Source organism: Aplidium turbinatum, chromosome 10, assembly GCF_918807975.1.
Source record: "Aplidium turbinatum chromosome 10, kaAplTurb1.1, whole genome shotgun sequence".
Classification (NCBI taxonomy): Eukaryota; Metazoa; Chordata; class Ascidiacea; order Aplousobranchia; family Polyclinidae; genus Aplidium; species Aplidium turbinatum.
Window position 1 is genome coordinate 1,411,273 of NC_137481.1, and position 25,552 is coordinate 1,436,824.

The following is a 25,552-nucleotide window of genomic DNA, read 5'->3' on the forward strand; positions in this document are numbered from 1 at the left end:
GTGAGAAGACTTGCCAACTGTAGGTAGATTTTCAACACAGAGTCACATTTCTAGCAAAGTCGATATTGGTTACCACAGATTCATAGTGAAATGCAAAATAGAAGATTCCTAGTTCGTGTATCGATTGTTGTTTCGTAATCTTCACGTCACAATGATGTTTGTGCTTCCACCAGAACTAGGCCTACTTATTTTTTGTGGACTGAGGTGAAAAATGTTTCTGACATTTGCAGAAAAATGCAAATGAATAGACTTACCATAATTTCTTGGGCATAATTCGGGACAAACTCAAAACTATGAATGAAATAACTGGACGAAAGGCCGAAGGCCTGAGCTTGGCAAATTTTTATTCCATGTTTATATTTATAAGCTTTAATATTGCATAATAAAGTATTCTAGTTAGATTGAACAAAATGTTTTATTACTTTATTTAAAGGAAAATACATGTTAATTTAATCAACACTAAGTCACAAATCAGACATTTATAAGAAAAAAAAAGAACAAACACTGAGAACAAAGAAATAACACTAACAGCTAACTCACAAATCAAACATTTATAGGGGGATGCATTCAGAAACCATTGGCTTCATCGTTTCATTGAAGTCAATCGAATAATGACGCAATAAACGTCACTCATTATTCTCTAACTAAAGGATTTCTCAAGCTATGCGAGATATTTTACTCAACCTAATAAGCTAAAAAATTAAGATATTAAAATAAGCCTCGAGTTAAAGCAAAGTTAAGCCTTTTGGGACAGAATTATTTCATAATTTTGCATCAGGTTGGAGTTAATTTTGAAAATTTCACTAAAGTAAAATTCCGGGACATTTTGCTAACCGGGACGGGACACCCGGACAGACGTTTAAACCGGGACTGTCCCGGCCAAACGGTAGGTCTACAAATGAATCAGTTTTGGTATTTAACGTCGTTTAACGTTATTGCAATTGTTAAATTTATTTTTACGTCACTTCAAGTTTAAAGACAAGTTGAAAATCAGTAGTAGCCTCCCACATCATCACCATTGATCTGAAATAAGTGAAAATTTAATCAGTTGGTTGGTTTTGTTTTGTAGAACAATAGTTTTACGTAACCATAGCTTTACTAAAGTAGTAAAAGAACAAGATTAATTACAAGATAAAGTATTATGAAGCAGCCATGAAGTGTTGGGCTTCAATGGTTTGATTTGCGATCGAATTATGACGTCATCGACTCCCGAAAGTATCCTTACGCGAAAAGATGAAGATCCCACTTTTCAAATCGATCCAGACAACCTCCTTCAATTTATAAGCAAGTATAGCAACACAATAACGAGTGAGTCTTCCCAACATAATCTAAGATCTGCGAATGAAGACTCACAAGAAAACACCGATTCATCTGTCGATGAAACAAGTGATGAGTCGTCAGATGACTCATCACAATGCACAGAATTTACGAAAGATATTGAGCTTGATATTGCTGACGTCATTGATTCTTGCTCGCTGCTTGATGGTGAACTCATAACCAACAATGACGTTTCTCTGACGTGTAATGATGTAGAAGACGATTTTTGGGAGTTCTCTGATGACTCCTTTGAAAGCAGTGATGGGGAATTTCCGCTGACTACTTCATTCTGTAGAATATTGCCGCGCGAGGACGCCCTCCCTTACGCGCAGGGTATTAAAAGCATTAATGATGTCACAGCTGTTTGTGCAACGTCATCTCCAAAGGAAGATGGACAAGATAATAAACCTCATGACGTAATCAACAGCAACAAACCTAACGATACAAAATCTCATCATAACGTTAAGAGTAGCCCCGGTTTCGTTTTACAAAATGGCAGAAGAGACGCTGGCCCATTAAGTTCATCTCAAAGTGACTCGATTGATAAATCGTCGCTTTCAGAGAAGAAAAAAGAAAAATCAGATAAAAGTAAGTTAGTAAAAGTAAAGACTCATCAACATTTTCCAACCAAACAAAATACTCATCAGAAGCTTCCTCAAGGTCTTCCCTCCCCTTCATCTTTGCGAGAAAATCTAAAACAAGACAACAGTGTTGTGGAGGATGACATCATAAAACTCCACCGAAATACGGTGATGTCACAAACGCTTCCAGCGCAAAGCGAAAGCAAGCTTTGTGGAGATCATTTGAATCGTCCAGTGATTCCCGCACCAGATGTCAAGCGAGGAGTTTCCATCTCGTCGTTAGGTCAATATCTTGACAAGAAGAAAAAGGGAATCAAAAAGCGATTCTCTTTTGTTAGAGTTAACGATTCATTACGTCACAAAGGTCACGAGTCTAAAGTAGAATCAACACAAATAAACAAAGAAAACGAAGAAAGCGAAGACGTCGACAAAAACAAAACCGTTGAAATAGTGGAACCGGAAATCAGTTTACAAAGTTTAAAGCTAACAGATGCAGAAAAACAACAAACATCTCCATTTGAAGAAAAGCATTTAGATTCTTTGCCCAATCCAGAAGCAAAAACAACCAGAAATTCTCCTGTAGATGAAGACAAAGCAAAACTACATTCTGAAAAAGAAATAAAATTGAAAGTGGGTTCAAAAGATAAAAAAATTCCGAACGGGTCAAAATTAAAAGAAATTTACAGACCCAACATCACAATAAACCCGCAACCCTCTGATCGACAAGACTGCATAATGGTTGAGTCCCAAAATTTTCATTTCAGTGATGAGGAAGAGTCAACACTTGACTTCACCAATCCCACTAGCAAAAGCTTAAACAATGAACCAAAGGAGGAAATCTCATTCAAAGAGTTTGCATCAGACACCACTTGCAATGAAGAGTTTCAAAGCTTTGAAGCAAAACCAAGAAAAGAGCAAAAAGAAGAAACAATTACCATTATACCTGAGATGGTAACCTCAAACAATGCAGATCGGTGTACAAGAAAAGCTGAAAAAGACATTGCAAGTTTGGAAACTTGCGGCAATTCAAACAAACAGGAATTGAATCTCATCGAATCTCATCCAAAGCTTCTGGAAGCCAATCCAAGATTGTTTGAGAAGCAAAAACTCGATCGAGATATCACCAGTTTAAAAGAGCCAGAGGTACTTCCAGATGAGATAGATCCGGCAAATACTGAACTTACATCACAACCACCTCCTCCAATAGACGTAAAAGTCATTCACAGAAGTAGCAACAAAGTCCTCGAAGGCAACACCCGAAACTCGTTTCGAGATAAACCTAAAGAGAAAGGAGGTTCAGGCGCTTCCAAAGATTTCCTTGATGCTTATGATGACGAACTCTTGGCCAAACTTCTGACGTCAGGAGATAAACCTCATCAACGCCGAAGACGTGTCCAACAAGTTGAAAAACAAAAAACTCCAAATTCTACCGCTTCCAGTCGTCGAAGCGTAACGCCAGTTTTGTCGGAAAGCAAAACAAGCGAAAAGATCAAGGACTTCAATAACAAAGAAGCTTCCACTATACAAGCTGAAAGACTCGGTCGCCCACATTCACAAATGAAAGACCAAAGTGCAGTAGATCCCAATCAGGATCCTTACCTTAAAAGGGAACCACAACAAATGGTCCAAAACGAGCAACCCTTTTTTCACGATCCCATTCATTCAAACTTTCAATCGCCTTATCAAAGACCTCAATTTTATCCCACTCCATCTGATCCCTATGGCATGGCACGTGCCCCATTACCACCACCACACAGATTTAATCCTCCGCCGTACATGGGTTTTCCTAATAGTAGAGAGCAACAAAATGAGTTCCACAATTACCCAAGCACCGAGTATCCTCCAACAAGACCAAGAAAAGAACAATTTTACCAGCAGGGTTTCAACACCCCTATCCAACATCTTAGACCCCGTTACAGGCCTCCAGCGTTTAACCCACGTTACCCAAACCCACATTTTGATCCCAGAACACGCCATTCATCATTTAACCCTCTTCCTTCTTATTCCACATTTGAACCAATTTCTGTACCACCAAGACTTCCAGACAAGCGGGACATCGATGAGGAATACTCTCTGAACCCGCCATCCATGAGAGAATGGCTGGATGAAATTGATGACAGTGTCAACATGCTGAGAGCGGATGAGAATAAATTTAATTTCAGACAAGACGTCTATCGTGATAATTATGATGAAGATTATCGCGACTTCAACAATAGAAGGCGCGGATTTGATAGACGAAACGAAGGGAACATCGGTCTTCAGCGAAGAGGATACAGAGATCACAACCAAGCGCCCTCTCGTGGCCTTTCCAACCATTTTCCGCCTCCTCCCAGGAGTAGATGGAGTGATCCTCCACCTTATCAACCTCATCAGGTATCCCTTGAAGACTACGCTGCTCCGGGTAGAGATCCACTGGAGGATAACACAGACCATTGTTCCTACGCTGAGTTTGTTGAAGAGTTTTCTCGAGATTTGCGCGATCCAAGACTTTGCGTCCGGGAGCAAAACTTTCGTTGTAGCCTAATGAGTGAAATTCAACGCTTAAGGTCGCTCGTGAGCTGGCCGGAATTATTGCGGATCCATGACAAAACAATGCGCCGATACCACGACATCTCGAGCATGCACATAACTGCAGAAGAGAAAGACATGGAATCGAGACTTCTTCTCGATTCGATAGTACGCGAGATCACGTTTGATGAGACAAGGGTAAGTCATATGCGTCATAATTAATTTACATGTAGGTTAGGCTACTTTAAATTAAACGCAATTTCTTGCATTTCACCGGATGTAATTATATTTTTGTCAAGCCCACCCGATAGCTCAGTTGGACACGCGTATGACTTTGTGAAGGATAATAAAATCAAGCGACGCTTAATCAACTCTCTAGCCATACGCTTGGGCAAGGTACTTTAAGAACAACTCTACGTTCTGTAGATGAAATAATAGGCTACATACAAACAATCAGCGGAAACTGCAAAGGAGTCATCGCTGAGCCTGCGTCAGTGGTTCAAAGTCTCTGCAAATATGTGAAACTGCTAAGATGTGTCTAAAGAACTTTTCTCAGTCTGAGAATAAATGTTTCCCAATTAATGGTCATTGGTTGCCAGTCTCAAAAACTTGTAAGTTAGGCTACAAACTTTGAAGTCTACCAGCATGCAACTTAATGAATCATCTTTTTTTCCAGGGAAGTAGAAATCAGCAACTGCAGTGCGATCCAGACGTGGCAGAGAGTCTCTATCAAGGGGAATACCCATACGAGCAAGCCACTTCTAGAGCAATGTTTTGCAAGATTTGGAACGAAAGAGGGATCTGTTCATACGGAACTGCTTGTCCTTATGTCCACAGCTGCATCCGATGTGCAAATTCCCACGGCGCTAACTACACGCACCCTATGATCGAATGCCCGAACTGAAAATCAACATATCTCCTAAAATTTATTCTTGCAATATCCCAACACAAAACCATCCAGCAAAGTCAGAACTTTTAAATCGGTTTCATAGAAAATTCTTTTTATGTAAACGATCAGCTTGGATTAATAATTATGTTTTATTTTGCGATAACATAGCCTACAATTCACTGCAATCACAAATGCAACCCGAAATAGCGGTCCCACGAATTACCCATAAGCACCATAATTTATGGGTAATTCGTGGGACCCCACAATAGACAACAGGAAGCAGCGAATTGACATATAGCCTAGTCTTCGCGTCTGAGGAAGAGTTTATGATACATGAACGTTGAAGAAACGTTATGGATTCCAGAGTAATAACTTCTTGTGACTTCCAAACGTTTTTTTCCATCTTCGTCAGCTGCTCCCCTTATTTTGGCATACCATTAAATGACGTGTGCTCTGGAGCGGTGTCGATCCCACTTTCTTTCGAACGTCGCGCAGACGTTCAAATTGCATCTAATGTAGGCTACTTCGTGTATACCTAAACTAAAAGTAACTTGTGCAACATGCAGTTCATGGAATCGTACGATCAACAGATTGCTTTGTGATATTTTCTGCCGGATCAGGAAAATAAACGAACGAAATGTTTGTGGGATGTACAATATCATGACTCTACGACCAGTGGTTGCCGAGATGAGAAATTTTACCCCCTCGCGCGCAGAAATTGGGGGGTTGCCTGCTAGAAAATGGAGGCAACCCCCTAAAGTCAATTTTTAATGAAGTTTTAACTTAGGTCATTTGTCGGGATTTAAGAACCTCGTTTTTTTCGATTTAAACAAAAAATTTCTTTCGCTTTACCCTAATGTACATGAACGTTCTCTCTCTCGTTTGACTTGTAGTAGCTTAGATTGGCAATGCCTCATCGTGCAGCAATGATACATGAACGTTGAAGGAACGTTATGGATTCCAGAGTAATAACTTCTTGTGACTTCCAAACGTTTTTTTCCATCTTCGTGAGCGAAACGCATCCACACAGCTACTTCGGCTTGTTGAGCTAACATGTCCGCCCCGATGGCTCAGTTCGTTAGCGCGCGACTTCGTGGACGAAGAAGCTTCAAGATTAAGCAGTGCTGGTTCGACTCTCGGAGTGTGTGCTTGAAAGCAACGCATTCTAAGGACTGCTCTCCATTCAGCGGCATCTAATGGATGGAATAATTCCCCCGCAACAACACTTCAACAATCGGAAAACTTCACTCTGCTAAGCTCGGTAACCGGCCTTGCGTCAAGAGCCTCTGCAAGTATGCGAAACTACCAGGAATAACCTATTAAGGCTTTGCCAGTCCGAGGATAAAGATTTACAACCATGCTCAATTACGAGAACTCATTCTTTGCTGAACATTTTGTTTTCGTTAAACGAGCGCGTCAAATAATGAAACCTACCACATTAGAGGTTAGGTCTTTCAAAAATTTTGAAAATAAGTAACACTCCAGTAAATATTGAATCTCTTCTCATAATCAGCACATGAGGAGGCAAGTACGTTTATTGCACGGGACGTGATCAATCATACGTGATGCTGATCCAATGATAAATATTTCGTCAACCAATCAGAAAGCTTTTCAATAAGACCACATTGTCATCGGCATTTGCAACCGAAACCTATGGTGAAGGTCTGGTGGGAAATTTAGAGAAGACTTTACATGACGCAAATCAACCGTGAATTAATGTTTGATGAATATAAAAATGAGATACTCAACGTGGACAATGTAGAAAGTAATTAATAAGAAAACAATTCCAACAAATAAGCAGAAAAATCACACAGGGAGCACAAAAGGATTAAATATTCCAGCTTGTTGCACAATTTGTTAGTGTGGCAACTGATATGGGCTGATGAACCACTGGCCCTAAAAGTAACTTGGACCTTCTTGAACGTATTTAGGCTAGTAATAAAAATATGGTCCTCACATCAACATTGGGAGCAATGAGCTTCGTTCAAGCTCAGTACGTTTGACCATCCAGACACAAACCCCCAGTGTCATGGCCACGATTGCCATGGTCGTTAAAAATATTGAAGCAAAGCACGAAAGGTCGTGACGTCATATAATGGTAGAGGAGCGTTCAATGAATTGTTCTTGCAGGTAGCAAGACGTTGCTGTGGGATGATAGTGAGATGGTGGATGACAGATGACGTCATAATGCACAATGAGGTACAGAGGCTACTCACAATCAAACACGTCGTTTCCGCTTCTGGTGATTATAAGTCAACAACCTCGTGATGACGAAATAAAGTGAGTCGAGAGATATGGTTCTGATCGGAATATTTGGTGGAACTTGATTTAGAGAAATTTCCTCAGTGGGAAGTTGATAAACGTAGAGAAGCTACTGACAATTAGCGACTTCACCGATGCAGTGCACGTCACACTTTCAATATCCTTTCCGCGGATGCAAGGTTTATGAGGAAGTTTTCCGTCGTTGGGTTCAAACCTCTCGATTTGATTTGATCGATGGACACGGTTGACTCATCATCGCCACCTAGCGAGCGGAGTTTCGAGAGAATTTCTTCAGTTTTTTCGTGAATTGTCTGAATAAATAAAAATGCTACCAACTTAACCTTCCAAATTGAACCATATTTTGCAGCAATTAATAGAGAATGTTGTTAAGTTTAACTCTTGCAAGATGTTACATTTTTGTTTGGCCGAAATTACACGCAGAGGCGACTTTTGCAAACAATATGAAGTACGGGGCGCATCTAGTCATTTAGCGATTTCTAATTTCCATGGCAACATGCATCCTCACTTCGATTAGTTCCTCGTTCGTCACAGCGTCATCTTGTGATAACTCCACCATGGCTTGGGCGATGCCTTTATGAAGTTTCCCGGCTGTGAGGAATTCTGAACAAATCAACATTTCGATGAAGTAAACGGTGCGCACAGAAATATCACATTTCCTTGCTTGATGCGTTCGGTAAACTTTCATTTGAAACAAAACATTAGACGAGCCGCGTCACCTTTCGCGTGAGGGGTGACACTGATCGTCTGCATTGTGACGTCAACAAACAAGTCGAACGTTCCCTCCCCCGTCTGCACATCCTGCTTGCAGGTACCGGCGATGTAGCAAGGGAGACCGGCCACGGCTTCCAGGTCATCCAACCATGGATAGAGAACTGACCAATCCTGTCGATGCCACGCTAAGCATGGGAGGGCTCTGAAGGTGATAGAGAAGATGTGAATCTAAATAATTATAACACTTTTGATCTCGGCAAAGAAAAAGTGTTACATTGCAAGAATGTATTAAGACCGAGCACATGCGGCCAAAATTTTATAACCACCGACTTTTCTCTAATCAAGTAATTGATCTGCAGACTGCACCTGATGAATTCAAGCAACAAGTCGACATTTTGATGCTTAACAATAATTCTTTTCTTCAGCAGAACAGCGAGGTATAGCAGGATTGATTGAATTCCAAAGTTGTTGACGACGTCTGAATAGAAAAGACATTGTTACCAAGTCATGAACGAAGTTCGAGCTGACGTGAAACCTGTGTCTTGTTTAAGTAGCGCCCAAAAATATCAAATTTTCAGAATTTATTTTTAACAATATAGTACAACTAACACAGAATATTTAGCAGTACAACGTGTTGCAAAAATTGAGCTGTAAAAGTTGTGACCATTCCGAAAATCTTTGGGGAACAACAAGTACGCCACGGGTCTGACTTTCCACCTTGAAAGCGTCTACTTCGCTGAATTGTGAGAACAACCGACATCTCCTCGAAAGGCATGTGCTGTTTATGACACTCACAGGCTTGGGGTGTCGAACTGGCGCCATTCCAGCGTCCGATCGATAATAGATGGGAAGTTGGCAACCACCGAGAACACGCGACTGTGTGTTGTCAAGACACTGAAAGTCACACTTGAAAATGAACATGAAGATTGGATCTTTGTTTGCTTGTTCCCTAAAGCTTCAACCAGCAGGTATACCTCACACTTAATGAAAGCACAAAATAATTAACAAAAGTTTAACCGTCTTACTCTGAAACAGTCAAGATCCGATTTCTAATTGCAAATCCTCTGGCAATAAAAACCACTGACCAATTGCGGAATGGTCCGTTTCGGTGAGTCCGATCCCTTAACGGGGGATTTTTTCAAATTTTTTTTTTAAATTATCGGGTACCGTAGCCTAATTATCATTGCCGTTTTAGGGTTAGGTGTTAGGGTTAGGGGTTAGAGGTTAGGAACTCACCGAATCGGACTCACCGAATAGTAGCAGACCCGACCAATTGACCTCTGGGTAGCTAACCCCAGTAAAAGGCCAACTGATCAAGCTTAGGTTCAATGCAGTTGTACAGTAGTTCAGAAGATAGCATGAACTTGTTTGGTTTTCAAAATAAGTTTCATACAAAGAATTTACCTTTGAGGGAAGCAGCGGAGAAAGCTTTTTTCTGACTGAAATCATCGACTTTGAAAACTCCGTTGCTGTTGCTCTGACAAGCTCCTCTTGTGATCACTTTCAAGTATTGCTCCAACAACAACACAGAACTGCCAGACGCGTCGTAATGTTTGCTCAAAATACGAGACAAAACAGCATATTTCTCCGGGTTGAAATCTTTCGCAGCAATCGCAATGGAAAAGTGCGTAATCTGCAACAGACGACAAATAGAAACATATTGACAACCGCAACAGTCTGGGACATAACTGAGGTCGCCATGATCGGTAATCTACGAATATCCAACCATCGGGTACGATGAAGCCGATTAACAAACCTAATAGTCTACTTCAATGTTGCCTCATGCACAACAGACGCCATGATATAGAAAGTCTGAAAAAGGTAGAAGCGACAAAGCGTAAACGTCATGAAGGGTTTGCTTGAGAACAAAATGAAACTCACTGATTGGTATTTCATTTCGCTCTCAAGTACAGACGATTCAGCACAAGCGCAATGCAGTCGTTGTTGTAACAAGTTCACAATTTAAAGCAGAAAAATGTTAGTGTTATTGTTTCTTTATCATTGCCAAAGTTTATTGCTCAGCAAGCTATGTGGTGCAACTAATATCTTTGCTTTATAAACTACATTTCACATTAACAAAATCCCGATTTAAAAGAGCTTCTAGGTACAAGCAGGACGCACACTCACATCGTGGAGCTCGGTTTCTTCACTGACTGACGACGTGAAAATATAAAACCAGATGTTCAGTTGTCGAGAGTAGACGAATGGGACGAGTTCAACATGGCTCTTGCCATCACTGTGCCATGATAGACAACATTTGCTGAGAACAAACTCCTTTTTATCATCACTAAACATCGGATAGGACCAAGTCCACAGCACATCAGCATTCTTGTCTCGTTCTGTTGAAACAATGTAAGCGGAAGAATAATTTTACAAATGTTTTTGTCAACTTTTGAGTGCAAGCATCTCTATTCTCTATATGTATGTAGTCATATGCAAGAGGAAATATATACTTCGCAAGTCAAACAGATTAACTTTTCAATATAACTCCTCGATTGTATGTTTGTAACCAAAAGACTAGGAGCAACAGAACATATATAGTTCAACATCTTTTGCGCCAAAATGTGCTTGCAAGATTTCAAAAACCACTCGATAACCAACAAATTCATCAAATTTATGAAAATTCACATAAAGGCATTTCCGAAAAGTATTTGAGAGGAAAGCAACAAAATCGGCTCGACCGGAGGTCAGCCTAGACAAGTCGACGTGAAGACGGGATATGAAAGCGATTGCGGGACTTTGAGATAGATCTGGTCATCCTCGGTAATGGGGACAACATCGGATGACAACTAGACACATACGGGTCATCACAAAAACACAAATGCCATAACTTTTGTAATCACGTATGTCGTATGATTGTATGTAGGATTGTAGGTATAGCTACGTCAACGTGTACAGCCAGATATATAAACCACAATCAATTGCGATTCACCAAATCAAATAAGTCATCCACAAAAGAGAAAATATCACAACTTCTATTGCATATAAGTTACAGCCTGTTATAATTATTCCTTTAAATATTTCGCTCATGAACTGGTGCAAGGTATATTCAGACATTAAGTCCACAACTAATCACAATTCACTGGATTAGATAACTCACCGATGATGCCTACAGCTTGCAAGGATGAAAGTGATTGCAACATTGTGATAACTTTCAATGGCAATGATCATTCAATAAAGTTCAATGAAATGAAAAAATGTCTACATCACACTTTATGCTTGCACTATCTTGCCGAAGTATCGTAAAATTTGTGTATCTGAAAAATAATAACAACAAATTGCAAAATTTACAACATAGCCTTGATACAATATTTAAAAGCTCAGTATAATATCAAACAAATAAAAGTGATATATACAGTACCTAGCACATCACATCTTATCAAAATTGGATTGATCAAAGTTCAGTTGTGAAATAAACAGCACAGTCAAATGGGTACAACCAGTAGGCAGTAAAAAGCATAAAATCTAAACGATTCTACAGGGTGACCCAGCAAAGTGTGGACTAAATTTAATATGAAATTTAAACACATTTCCGGACTATCAAATTATTTGGCTTTATTACAGATTTATAATATAATATATCATCCTAGATTATACTAATATACTAATACTAACTCTACAAGTTTTCTGGGAAATAAAGATACACCTATGGCGAAGACTTTAAATGAGAATATTGAAACACACTATCATAAGGGGCTATCACCTGCTACGATTTTAAAAAGGATTGTGAGTTGTTCTCGTGTATACAAGGCGGTAAAATGGTTCAGAGAGACTGGTAGCTGATTACCAAAGGTCAGGAGTGGAATGGCCCATTTTGGAGAATCCGATTCGAAAATAATTTTTTTCAGAGAAAACCGATTTGGTGATTTCTTAAATCCAGCCAAGGCAGAACTGTTTATTTAGAGAATTTGTAGACATCATTTGGGAAAGCAGTTTTTGTGTTTACCTTCCCATACCCACGAGAAAGTTATTGTTTCAGTAAGGTAGATCTAAATTAGTTCATATCTTGCAGGTATAAGCTATAGCGATATCTAGCAATTTTGGTTGAGAAATTTTCACTGAGATTTCATTTGATTAACCACTAATCACAAAACGACATTTAACAAAGTTGTGTTATTTTCTTCATTGAGACTTTACTTGTACAACCTCCATTATAAGCAGATGAATAAACAGATGCTGCTGTAAGATTGTAAAAATCTCTGAAAAAGGCTGTATCCAAATAGTAGCAGACTGGGTTAGGAGCACTCCGGAGAGATATGTATTAGGGTGGTCCAAAAAAAACTTTTTTTGTAAATGTTAATGTCTCACCCTAAAATATTGTTACCATTGATGAGAAAATGATATATGTGAATTTTCATAAAGATTGGTTGATATTTAGGGGTTGCTACCGGGGTTCAAAGTTTTGTCGTTTGCCCCCATTTTAACGTTTCGAGAGGATATGATATGATACGGTACAGTAAAAAATACGGTACAGTGCCATTGTATATTGCAATAAAAATACAGTTTAATAATTACTCTATGGTCTGTTTATAAACTCATGTGTCTGTATTACGAATTATACTAACTGGTGTACATGTACGAAATGTGCGACTTTGTATAAGGTAAAGGTGAGTCCCATACTTGAATACAAGCATCGAGGGATGAGGTTCTCATTATACTAAGCCTTCGGCACTAACGAGAGTAGGGTGGCCAGTTCCTTTCTCTCGGCCGCCTTTACTTCAGCAACTACGCCCACCCAATATATTATACCCTGGGTAGAGGTGGGCGTGGGCGGTGTTTGTCAACAACCAGTATAAGCCGGGAGTCAAACCAGGATTGCATAATTGGAAAGCGAGCGCGTCACCGCTGCGACTTTGTATACTTGTGTTTAAAATTCAGAGACTAAATTGGACATTCATTAACAGCTTTAGAATACAACAAATAAACTACATACAGGAATTATTGCGCGAGGGTCTTTCTACTGCAGTCTGGATATCGCTGACAGTGATCGGCGACGACACGCAAAAGATACTGTTTTTGTTCTTCGTCACATGTGTGTAATGTGTTGTATTCCGTGATCAACGCCACTCCACGCTCGGCAATGTCCCAACCGGGGTGCCAATTGCAATGCTCAAGGGTGCCGCGAGATATTTTAACTTTAACCCGTTAAGTGTGGAATTTATTTATTTATTTTAACTCTAATCCACAATAAGCCTTTGTTTTCTCGCCCAGGAATAACAGCGTGAAAGAGATTTTGAATCGTTGCTGTTTTTTCCATAAAAACGTTTGAAACGCATCATTATTGCCAGGTTTCATGATTTTATTTTGCGTTTCACGGCGCACAAAGTCAAATTGCAGTGATGGATTATCGGATTGTGTGACCCAGCACGATTATAAAATTGCACGATTGTTTGCGAACCACTATAAAATAGAAACTTTTGCATGGGGGATACCATACCTGCGCATACAAACACGATAGCCTACATAGCTAATCGAGAAAAGGCTAAGTTATAATTGATTTATTCTTTATACCAGTGCTCCGCAACCTTTATTTACTCACGGCACACTTAAAAACTCTTTAAAATTTTGCGGCACAATTCGGCCGACACATTTTCAAAATGTAAAAAATAACTATCATCTTTTTAATGAGATATTTGCGCTTGTATCTTGCTTTAATAAAGTTAACAATTTGGATACAGTCATTCATTGTTTCTGTCAGCTCCCTTGTAAAATGTTTGATCATCAAGGCTTCCCTGTGTAAGCAGCAATACATAAGTTGAATGGCTGGATTTTGACGTTTTACCCATGCAGCTAAAGTTCTTCCTTCGCCCACCATTGCTGAAGCACCATCTGTGCAAACGTTGATGCAGTTATTCCAATGGATACCATGGGTTATGAAAAACTCGTTGGTCACTCTAAAAATTTCCTGGCCAGTCGTTCGTTCCTGGCTGGAAGTTCTTTGCAAAATAATTAGGCTACTCGTTTGTTATGGACTCGCCATTGACAAAACGTTGGCTACTACACTTAATAGCTGTGCTTTCAATATTACGAAATTTTTCATTAAACACTGCTAACTGACAATTCAAAATGACCTAGCCTGACTTCTAAAAACGCACTACCACGTTAACCAGCCTTTTTTAAAACTAGGGCAGCCTTCCCATTGCGAAAACTTCAATGTGAGGCAAAAAAATCATAAATGCACTGTGGGAAGTCTAGCTAGAGTTTGAGTTGTCTTGCAGTGGTAAAGCGAGAATTTTTAAAACATAAAAACTCCTTTCTTTTCAAAAAGTATGTTCTGATGATAGTTATCCCGCGGCACACCGGTTGCGGAGCACTGCTTTATACTTATATGAATATATTTTGTGAATTGCTTTGCGATTACAATTGGGTCTCCAAATTAGTGGATTTTCCGTACAAACGAACATTAAAACTAAAAAAACGAGAACGACTGCTTATAGTCGAGGAAGAAATGTGGGTGGCTTTGTCGAATGTGCCTCGAGATATTAAGGGACTTGTGCAAGAAGTCAAGCCCAAATTTCACACTAAATTTTGAATAAATACATTTATTTATGCGCGCTATACTGTACAACTCATTCTGTGCTATTTCATACAGTTACTTGAAATACAGAAATCTCATAAAATTGACCCAGTTTTGCCAGGATGCCGCAAACTATTTATCTCTTCGATAGGGTGCCGCAAGGTCAAAAAGGTTGGGAACCACTGCTCTAAACCCTTGACAGCCTGTTTTAACCTAAAAGGAGGACTTTCTGATGATTACCCTTTTAGGGTGAAACAGGCTGTCAAGGGTTTAGACAGTGGTTCTCAACCTTTTCTGAGTCATGGCCCCCCAGACTGTGGCTCTAAAAGACCATGGCCCCCTTGAGCAAAATAAAAATGTATTTGTTTAAAGAACAATGAAACGAAATCAATAAAAACAGTTAACGAATGATTTAATGCTTTCTTTTTCGTAATAGACTACGCTAGTAAATCAAGCGTATCCTTAATTGTTACGTTACAATCACAAAAGATGATGCAACATGCAGTGAGATAGAACATATGATGAAAAAACATGCTTTTAGCTAGCTTTACGATACTAACACCTACATGAGTGTTTTTTGTGTCACAATTCTGTTATAATTCATCAATACATGTTATAATTTATTAATGAAGCTTTTTATCGTGGCTCCCCTGAGAACGCTCTGTGGTCCCCTTGGGGGGCCGAAGGCCACGGTTGAGAACCCCTGGTTTAGAGGGTAATAACTATGTATGTACTATGTATATTAGTTTACATCATGTACATTTGTACATGTAGTTTATTTACTGTCTTCTAAAGCTGTTATTGATTGTCAAATTTAGTCTCTGAACTTTAAACACAAGTATACAAAGTCGCACATTTTGTATATATATGTAGACCAGTTAGTATAATTCGTAATACAGACGTACATGAGTTTATAAACAGACTATATAGAGTAATTATTAAACTGTATTTTTCTTGCAATATGCCATGGCACTGTACCATATTTTTTACTGTACCGTATCATATCATATCTGTATCACATCCTCTTAAAACGTTAAAATGGGGGCAAACGACAAAACTTTGAACCCCGGTAGCACCCCTAAATATCAACCAATCTTTATGAAAATTCACATATATCATTTTCTCATCAATGGTAACAATATTTTAGGGTGAGACATTAACATTTACAAAAAAAGTTTTTTTTGGACCACCCTAATATGTATGAACCAAAAAACTCATAGCCGTTGAGCCGTCCAGGCGGTGCTGGTAAGGAACAGAATGGCCCGTTTCAGCGAGTCCAATTCGGCTTGTCCTATTCGGCAAGTGCCCTATTTGGCAAGAGCCATTTTCGGCGAGTTCCCTATTCGGCGATTTTTTGAATTTTTTTTTAAAATTATTGGGTACTGTAGCCTAATTATCATTGCCGTTTTAGGGTTAGAGTTGGAGTTATGGGGTTAAGGGTTAGGGTGTTAACACTTTAGCTGCCAGCGTTTTGAAAAAGTGAGAGGAGTTCTCCTTTTTCTCTGGTTGCCATGGTAATGAAAAAATGGGTTGCCAAACTATTGAAACGCACTTTGAAATTTTGGAGCAAATCAGTGTTGCAATTGATCGTCGAAATGACCATTGCATTTACAAGCGCGCCAGTCAGCAAAACAGTTTTTTTTTTGCATCGAATCAACCTGTTCAGACGTGAAATCAATGTAAAAAAAAAAACGATAGACCGAGTGATTCAACGTATTCAAACATTGAATCAATGTAAATACGAACTGTTAGGCTAATTCGGTTCTTTGAACAAATCGAATGGCTTTTGTAAATATTTCTCAGTTGCAACTTATACCTGATCAGCAAAAGTTCCTTTTTTACACGATTTCAACGTCTGGCGACGATGAAACAATGTAAAAATGACAATTTATGCTGGCCGGTAGCTAGGCTACCGAAGTTTAACTTAACCAACTAGGCGACATCATAGCATAGTCATAGCCTATATTCATAAGAAAATGCTTGCTTGGATTTTTTTAGCGACTAGGGTTAGATAGCCTACAGGACTTCTAGCTAGTACCAGTAAGCAGTCTAGTCTAGTGACTTTAAATGAATAGGTAAATTAGTCTAAACCTTAAAAATAATAGAATATTTCAATTACCTTGCTGCATAAAAAGTAAGCTCTTTTACATGACCTATGTGCATTGATCAATATACTAGTAGCCTGGCATCATTATCCCAGTCTAAGAATTTCTAGACCTCAAAGTCATTGCTGAATTTCAAGCTTTGTTCACACTGATTGGTGTTTTGACTTTTATTTAATTTTAAGAATTTGGCGGGGAAATGGGTTAAAAATCGTTTTTTTTGGTTTAAAATTGAAGCAACCTGTCAGGCCCCCAAACTGGCAACACATTAGGATTTTTGGGGCATTGTGACATCATGTGACGTTAAATTACATCACAATTGCACGAGCTAACTCGTTTCCAGCAGCAGAACTGTTAAGGGTTAGGGGGTTAAGGGTTAGGGGGTTAAGGGTTAGGGGGTTAAGGGTTAGGGGGTTAAGGGTTAGGGGGTTAAGAGTTAGGAGGTTAAGGGTTAGGGGGTTAAGAGTTAGAGGGTTAAGGATTAGAGGGTTAAGGATTAGGGGGTTAATGATTAGGGGGTTAAAGGTTAGGGGGTTAAGGGTTAGGAGGTTAAGGGTTAAGGATTACGGGGTTAAGGGTTAGGAGGTTATTTGAACGTTTAGCGACGTCAAAACGATGTAAAAGCGGCAATGATAATTAGGCTACAATATGCGATAATTTTAAAAAAAAATTGAAAAATTGCCGAATAGGGAACTCGCCGAAAGTGGCACTTGCCGAATCGGACTAGCCGAATAGTAGCAGACCCGGTAAGGAATCTTAAGGTCAAGTCCTACAAAATTACCAAACGACAACTTCGTACTGATGCCACAAATAAGAGGTTTGAAAGATCAAAGATTCTTCTGAATAAGCTCCTTGACCTTGATCGCATGCAACCACAAGTTTTCTGGACTGAGAAGTTCACCGTTCAAGATATACACAACAGTCAAAGTGATCGGATTCGGATTAAATCCAAAGATTCAGTGCCTGTTGAATGTCAAACTTCATTCAGGAGGCAAAAACCAGCTTCAGTAATGGTGTGGGCAGGGGTTACGTCCACAGGTCTTAAAACCACTTTGATTTTCATTGAGGCTGGTGTCAAAATCAACCAACATGTCTATCTGAAGATGTTAAAGCTGTTTCTTGGGAGAGGAAAGTCACTGGAAAAGAAGGAATTACACTTCAGCACGATGGAGCAACCTCTCACACAACCAGATCGGTTCAGGAATGGTGCAAAGACAGTTTCAAGTCATTTTGGCCAAAGGAACTATGGCCTGATTTAAAATCAAAGGACTTCATGATATGGTCTTGGAGCAGAAGTCCTGCGCTGTATCCCACTCAAATGTTGAGGTTCTGAAGTAAAAACTTGACAAAATCTTGGGCAGAAACGGATGCTAAAACTGTGCGTGCCACGTGTGATCAGGTGATCCCTCATTGGTTATCAAGGAGAAAGGTGGGTATGTTGACTAATTTTTGGATGTTATTAAAGAAAATACATTTCTCTTTTATTATGAGTTGTTTTTACTGACTTCTATATAACTGAAAAAACCTAAGTTTCATTTGTCCACATTTTGGGGCCACCCTGTATATCAGAGGACAAGTTTGGTAAAATACAGCAACAAGAACAAATCTCAACCCCAAGTTGACTGTCATTTTAAACATTACTCTTGGATGTGGCAGTTATCACAATCAGGCAAAATATATGAGACGGTCTCTGCAAAACTTTCAGACCCTAAGAATATGCAAAGCTTGGACCAATTTATCAAATCAATTTGACTTGGTTGAATGTTAATTTTAAAACTTCATTTAAACCATTATAACATTGATGGTTTAAATCTATAAAATGTTACTTTACAGAAATGTTCTTATTCACATGCTGAACTAATTCTTCTTTCTTAATTCAACTTATTTTTTGAAATATTGCAACAATATTCTTGTCAGAAACAGCAACAATGCGACCCCCATCCGAACTGCATGCAACATCATTGAAAATCATTTTCTCCTTTAGTTTGCTGATAACTGAACCAGTTGGCCTGTTGCATTGTGGGAAAGGTATGATGCTACAGGGAAAAATCATGTCTTGTAAAATTTGAGTTGATGTTTTTGATTCTGTTGATTCTATAGCTGATGAGACATTGTAAACCCAGATGCATCCTGCATCATCTCCTGCCAATACAGTACCAGATTGGTGATTGGCAGCTACATTGATGTAGCAATGCTGTGTAGTTGACCATTTTAACTCAGATATTAAATCAACAGTAACCTTTTTTAAACTCTTTTTCTTTGGTTGAGATATTTTGTTGAAAAAGTTAGTAAACCTCCAAAGAAAAATTACTCCTTCTTGTGCACATTTAGTGGCAATTACATCGTCGTCTATCATTGTAAGTGCATCCACTAGCGGCTTATCTTGCACATGAGGAAACTTTACTTCACACAAAACAGAGACGTCTGTTATTTGAGATGAGGTACCAGTAATAGCAACGTTTGAAAGATTCTTTTTTTTCCAACAAAACAAGCCACTCTCCGAAGCACAGAGCAGATGATCATCTACAACTAGCAGTCTTAATGGGGAAAAATTTAATCCTGTAAAAGAAAGTAACTTCTTCCATGAAAATGTATACTTGGGTAATGTGGGGACGCCAATATCAATGAGATATATAATTCCACTTTTGTCAGCAGTCAGTATGCGAGTTGGTGTAGATGGCAAAAATTTAACAGTTTGAATTGGGGAAGAATGAAGTTTAATGCGTCCATAGCAAATACCTTGACTAACATGAATGAGATGTAAACAGCCTAGACAACCAGCAGCCACCAAAACATTTGTTGCATGACTATTGAAAGACAGAGTAGTCCAAGCTGCAGTGTAAAATTCTTCTCGGCAATGTTCAAAACGAGCTTCAACTAGAGCAGTTTCACAATCAATGACACATACAGTGTTTCCTCCACATGTTGCAACTTTGTTTGTTGTTCTGGAAATATCATTTAAGTCTGGTTCAAAAATGCAACACCAAACTTGTGTGAAAAAATCATCAGCTTCATCATCACCACTATGACATTGAAGAAATGAAAGTGGTTTGTAATCACAAGTACGCTGACCAGGAGACAACTGCTCCAATGTCATTAAACGTTTGTTTGCGCCATCTTTTAATTTGTGTTTACATTTCTGTGACTTAACTGTCTTTGCCACTTGCAAATCAAGTTCATGGCTGATTTTCTCCAATACTTTACGATTGCGTGTAACATTTTCATTATGATTTGAGGTTTTCAATTTGAAAACATCTTTTGCAATAGCTTCTACCCGCCACACACGATAACCTTTTAAAGAATTAGGACCGAATCGCACCTTTTGCTTGGCAACATTTAGAAACTCTTTTTCAATCTCTTGAAAGATTTTTTTATTATTGATTCTTAGAACCATGTCTTCAAAATGCTCATCCCATAGCTTTTTTGTTCTTTTCAATAACTCTTCAGTAAATTTTTCACCAAATTTATCTCGTTCTTCAACGTGTTTTCCATCTAAAAATTGCAATTTTTTCAATAAAAACATGATTTTGTAACCGTCATCAACTGTTAGTCCAATGTTGCCAGCAATATCAACGTCAATGAGATTTGGAAATCTTTGAAGCCATTCAACATCTTCTATATAATTATTAGACATATCCAGATATTTTAAATTTTTCAAGTAAATGCCTTTTGGAATTGATGTGAGTTTATTTCTGGACAAGTCAATCTCAACCAAAGACGTTAGTTGATTGAAAACACCAGGATAAAGATCAGCATCAGTGAGGCCAAGATCACAAAGTTGCAATTCTTCAATCTCGCTCATCTCATCACAACACGTCAAAGCTTTAAGAAGATCAACATCCACCTTGCCATTCCAAGCAGTGTCTGAAGTGGGGGATGACATACCGGTAGCTTACTCTTTCAATCAGAATCTTCTTTTTCTACTTAAGCAATGTTCAAAGTTTACACGATAAGCCCAAAGTAAATTAATCTAAATAAAAACATAAATTTACCAAGTTAGGTAAGCATAGATTTGTGAAATCTTGCACATTTCATTAGCCTAATGCCCAATATATTTTAGAAAGAATTTAGCAGATTGTCACTTTATACGTACATCATGTGATAGTTTAGCTTAATTTGCACTCAGTAGACTGTATCATGTTATTTAACTAAATGCCTGGTGAACAACCTCATTCAATTTTCAGAGTTGAATGACTTAGTAAAGCAACTTGATCTTCAAGTAAGATGGAATGTCAGTATGATAGCGGACTATTGCTGGAGTTCGATACGTGAATGTTCGGATTCTCCAACACTTCGCTCAATCTAAAAAAAGGAAGCTACGGTATTGCCAAATTATGATCAAAGTATTTATTTCTTCCTTTTCAAAAAATTAAACTCACATTTTATAAAAAATGTAACCCATTACGGCAAAACCGATGGCAGTTTTGAAATCAGCACCCTCAAATAGCTGGAATGCGTGGTTTTCGTTCTTGTTTCGCTCCCACAATCCACATCATTAAATTTTGTAGATATCTGATAAGCTGGCAAACCAGAGTTGCCATGTAATTCTGGAGGAAGTCGGACTTTCATCATCATCATGTTCCTTCCTTGTATTGAGTGTTGGATACAATGCGCCATTGTTCTCGACCATGAGCTGTTCGCACTGCACTTTTATAACTTAACTTCGTCTATTTAGTGATGTTTGTTGTCCAAATCATTCTTGGTCTGCCTTTGTTTCTTTTACCGAGTCTATTAGTCAGAAATTCAGACCTTTCATGACAAATTATACAAACTTAAAGGTGCACTGCAACGAAAATACATGGCTTTTGTATTTGTAGATCTTTCTGAAATAAAACGTTTTTCAACAATTTTTTTATTTTTTGTGTTACCATTAATTAAAAAACCTAAAAAAACTTTTTTGAATTGAATGATTCTGATTGGTCAAAATTTTTGATGACGTCATTGGCTGGCAAAGCGGCATCCAAGGTCTATCGTTTTGCGTGCAAACACAAGGAACAAATCGCGTGGGCTACCGAAACAGCGAACAATTTTGTGCTAAGGGAGTTTTTACGCCCTTAAAATGGTGGCTTCTTGTATGGCTCCCGGTTGTACTAACCGGGGAATCGTCAAAGAGGTGTCCTTTCATCGTTTACCTCTGAATAATGACGACAAGCTGAAGAAATGGATCTCAGCGATGAAACTCAAAAACCCACCTGTAAACAAGCACTGCCGTGTGTGCAGCAATCATTTTCTGGCCAGCGATTACCAACGCGATCTACAGGCAGAGCTACAAGGCACCAAGTCCAGACAACTGCTCATCCCTGAGGCTGTTTCTTCTGTCTTTGATTTTTCAAGATATGTGAAAGCCACTGTCAATACAGACACAGTACCCACAAAACTCGATCGACCTAGGTACAGGTCTGTGAGTACGATCAGGCGTTTGGATCTAATAGCAAAGCGAGAAAACAACAAGACTTTGAAACAGGTCAGTAAAACATTGGCAGGGTAGGCATATTAGGCAACTCTGAATACATAGGCTACTTTTAGTTGATATAAACCACTTGGTTCAAGCAAATTATTATTTTCCTGCATTTTTTTCAATGCAAATTTTCCATCCGACTGCTGTCTGAACTGGTGTTGTCAGAGCACGAATCAGAATGATGTTTTTCGCTGTCAAGTCGCCGTCTTTTTGGTTCAAAGAGAAATCCTTGTCTTGTTTCAGACATCTTGTTTATGCTCAATATACAATGACCTATGCGACGTTTTTAAGGCAAATGCATGAAGCGGTTTACTTGGTTGCCAGCCGATGACGTCACAAGACACATAGCGCCATCAGGTGGCCGATTTTCATTTGGTTATATCTCTCAAACAAAAAGGCATATCAAAAAAATTTTTCGAAAAATATAATACTTAAACACTAAAGAATCACCAAAAAAATTTTAATTTTTCATTTCAGGTCCCCTTTAATGTTCAAAGCAAAAAAGCCATCACAATGAACATCTACCGAAGTATATTAATTTACAGTACTTAGATAAGCACTGAAAATTAATAGACGGTATTGTTATTAATATCAATTCAATATGATTTCAGTGATTATAATACAATGTAATTATATAAAATAGGCTACTTTATTTATGGTCCAACACTTTACTGCTATCACAGAAAACTAAACATTTGTACAAGAACTGTAATAAATTGAGAGCTGTCGGCCACAGTAACTAAGTTATATAGACTAAAATTTGTCCAATTTTGCTGATTTGTTTGTTGAGGAGGCTGTTGCCTATTCCGGTATTTGAACAGAAGCAATTACCTCTGTAGCGTTTATGGTTGTAAGCTACTAGCTTGTTTGTACACTGTACAGCACTTCAACCCCAAGCCCTTTACACTGGGCCTACCCAGTCAAAGAAGCTGATATTTGTTATTGACGTTTTAATCAGAATACACTGAACTTCAATTAGGGATGGTAGAAGTAGGGGATTGCTCACTCAAAAGTAAGGTGGACAACTGGAGGGTCATAATGTTATGACAAAATTTGACGCAACTACACCTTGAGGTCTACTGCCATATGTCGCATACTCAGGTGCAGTTTATATGATCTGTCCACGTGTGTACAAAGTATATATCGCCAAAATAAATGTAGGAAATATTTGATATCATGTTTATTTAATAGCCTACTCAAGTTATGACAATGCAGGGGTAGACTTCACGCAACACCAGTAACAGTAGGTAGCGTCACACTGCTGCAGTGAGGTTCTGCAGATTTGCTAGCACCCAAAATTTTAACCAAATACAGTAGAATTCGCCTATAGTGACACCTGAAGGGACCGCGGAAAAAGTGTCACCATAACTGAAGTGTCACTATAGCCGAATTCTACTCAACTGTTGCGTGTGCAAACGGGACTTTGCAACAAGTGTCACTATAGGCGAAGTGTCACTATAGCCAAAGTCACTATAGGCGAATTCTACTGTATAGCAATTCATTTGATGAGAATAAATTTATCTGAAAGCAAAGTAAACGTTGTGCAGTTCTGCTAATTTTTGAACTTCTTAGTAACCCTCCAGCTGTCCATTTCGCAAGAAAAATCAGTAAAGTGAGTCCTCCCGGTATTCCACTGTCCCTAACTTCAATTCAAAATACGACCGCAGCTTTTTGCAGGTAGCTTAGGCTACTTCATATGCAGATTATCATCTGTTGAATTTTTACTTTCTAAGAGCCTCACTTTCTCCATTCCTTAGTGTTTTTTTTTCATCATTTTTAGAGATGCTCTTTTTTCAATTGGGCTTCTGTTTAGTCACGTGTTAGCCATAGACCAGGGCTGCTCAACTGGCGGACAGGGGCGCCGGAACGATTTTTGGCCGGATTATGAAAAAAGGGCACTTTTGTTGCTGAAAGGCCAATTTTTTTTTTTAATTTTAATATAAGATATAGCGATAATGCTCATTTATCAGCTCATCATCGAGTAATCATACAAGTGTCCAGTATACAAAGAATAATGGCACGAAAGCGCATCATGCTATATGTTATAATGATGTAGGCTAGGCTTAACCTACTGTGATACAGAATTTTGTGTCGTGAATAGGCTATTATTTTGATGCAAATTATAATTTGATTATAAAAGCGAATACCGTAGCTGAAATTATATCGCTGCAAAATGTTCAGTAGCTTACATAACCTTTAGTGGGCACCATTTCCCCCCATCCACAGAAAAATTGAGGGCAGGGGAGCATCCGCTCCTGCTGGCGGACCGTGGTCCGAATCCGGAACTTTTGGAAGAATTGAACGTTTCAGAGCTTCTTTCTACAGGGAGGAGGCAATTTATAACTTACTTTGATTACCGTACCCTATCCTAGTTGCTTGGGGGCTTCGACTTCCCAATAGTCACTCCCAGATAGTTTAACTCTTTCGCAACCACTGAGGTCACGACGTTTTAATCTAAATAACAAGACATTTTTCTCAAAAACCTGTAGCATTTACGCCGTAATAATATCTCATGTGATCGATGTAGACGCACAATCTTGACATCAAATGAAAGCATACATCTTCAGCTACCCGAAGATGAAAAGTTTTGCAATAAAATTTAAAACATTCAATGCACAACTAGCAACTTTCCAAACGGTATTTTTTCAAATTTCTAAAAAAATTAAAAATTGGCAGAAAAGTATACAGTACTTCATTATAATCTTTACTATCCAAGCATGATACAATAATATGAAAATATATGTAGTTTAATCGAATGCCAAAACAATTCTGCACATGAGAAAAATTTTACTTCGTTTCTGCGCTCAATGCTTTAGGAGATACAGCAGAATGAATAAGGACAGGTAAAGACTATGGATGGATTTGCCATCATTTACATTTTTTTGCTTGAAACACCTTTTAAACTTGGACGTATGGATACGTCCTTGGTCATCATAGTTAAAATCTCAAGACGTGTGTATACGTCCGTGGTCGCGAAAGAGTTAACTTTCGTGGTTGCGTGTGAAATAACTTAGCCTATTCAACGGACCACTAAAAATATTCCACTTGTCAAACCGGACCTTTGTTAAAATTAGTTGAGTAACCCTGCTGTAGCCTAGACTGTGCATTTTTTAAAATAATTTTTTCTTGAGAATCAGAGAAAAACAACTTAATATGCGGGTTTTATGCAAAGTTCCCAGATGTTTT

At 38.6% G+C, this 25,552-nt stretch overlaps 3 protein-coding genes across 3 annotated transcripts; 1 reads left to right on the forward strand and 2 right to left on the reverse strand.

Annotated features, from left to right (window-relative positions):
* Nucleotides 1-1,193: 1,193 nt before the first annotated feature.
* On the forward strand, nucleotides 1,194-5,905 carry LOC145778335 (uncharacterized). The gene is made up of 2 exons (XM_082589803.1): nucleotides 1,194-4,604; nucleotides 5,083-5,905. The coding sequence occupies exons 1-2, from the start codon at nucleotides 1,194-1,196 to the stop codon at nucleotides 5,308-5,310; spliced, it is 3,639 nt and encodes a 1,212-aa protein (XP_082445929.1). The 3' UTR covers nucleotides 5,311-5,905.
* A 907-nt stretch (nucleotides 5,906-6,812) lies between these two features.
* On the reverse strand, nucleotides 6,813-21,413 carry LOC145778703 (DENN domain-containing protein 10-like). Its single transcript, XM_082590257.1, has 8 exons — nucleotides 21,288-21,413; nucleotides 11,390-11,546; nucleotides 10,417-10,628; nucleotides 9,694-9,922; nucleotides 8,656-8,767; nucleotides 8,295-8,491; nucleotides 8,084-8,178; nucleotides 6,813-7,868 (listed from the first exon to the last, which is right to left on the reverse strand). Exons 2-8 carry the CDS (start codon nucleotides 11,430-11,432, stop codon nucleotides 7,704-7,706), a joined length of 1,053 nt encoding a protein of 350 aa, XP_082446383.1. The 5' UTR covers nucleotides 11,433-11,546; nucleotides 21,288-21,413; the 3' UTR covers nucleotides 6,813-7,703.
* Nucleotides 18,785-20,791, reverse strand: LOC145778337 (leucine-rich repeat and WD repeat-containing protein 1-like). Its single transcript, XM_082589806.1, has one exon. The coding sequence runs from the start codon at nucleotides 20,789-20,791 to the stop codon at nucleotides 18,785-18,787; it is 2,007 nt and encodes a 668-aa protein (XP_082445932.1).
* Nucleotides 21,414-25,552: the final 4,139 nt, after the last annotated feature.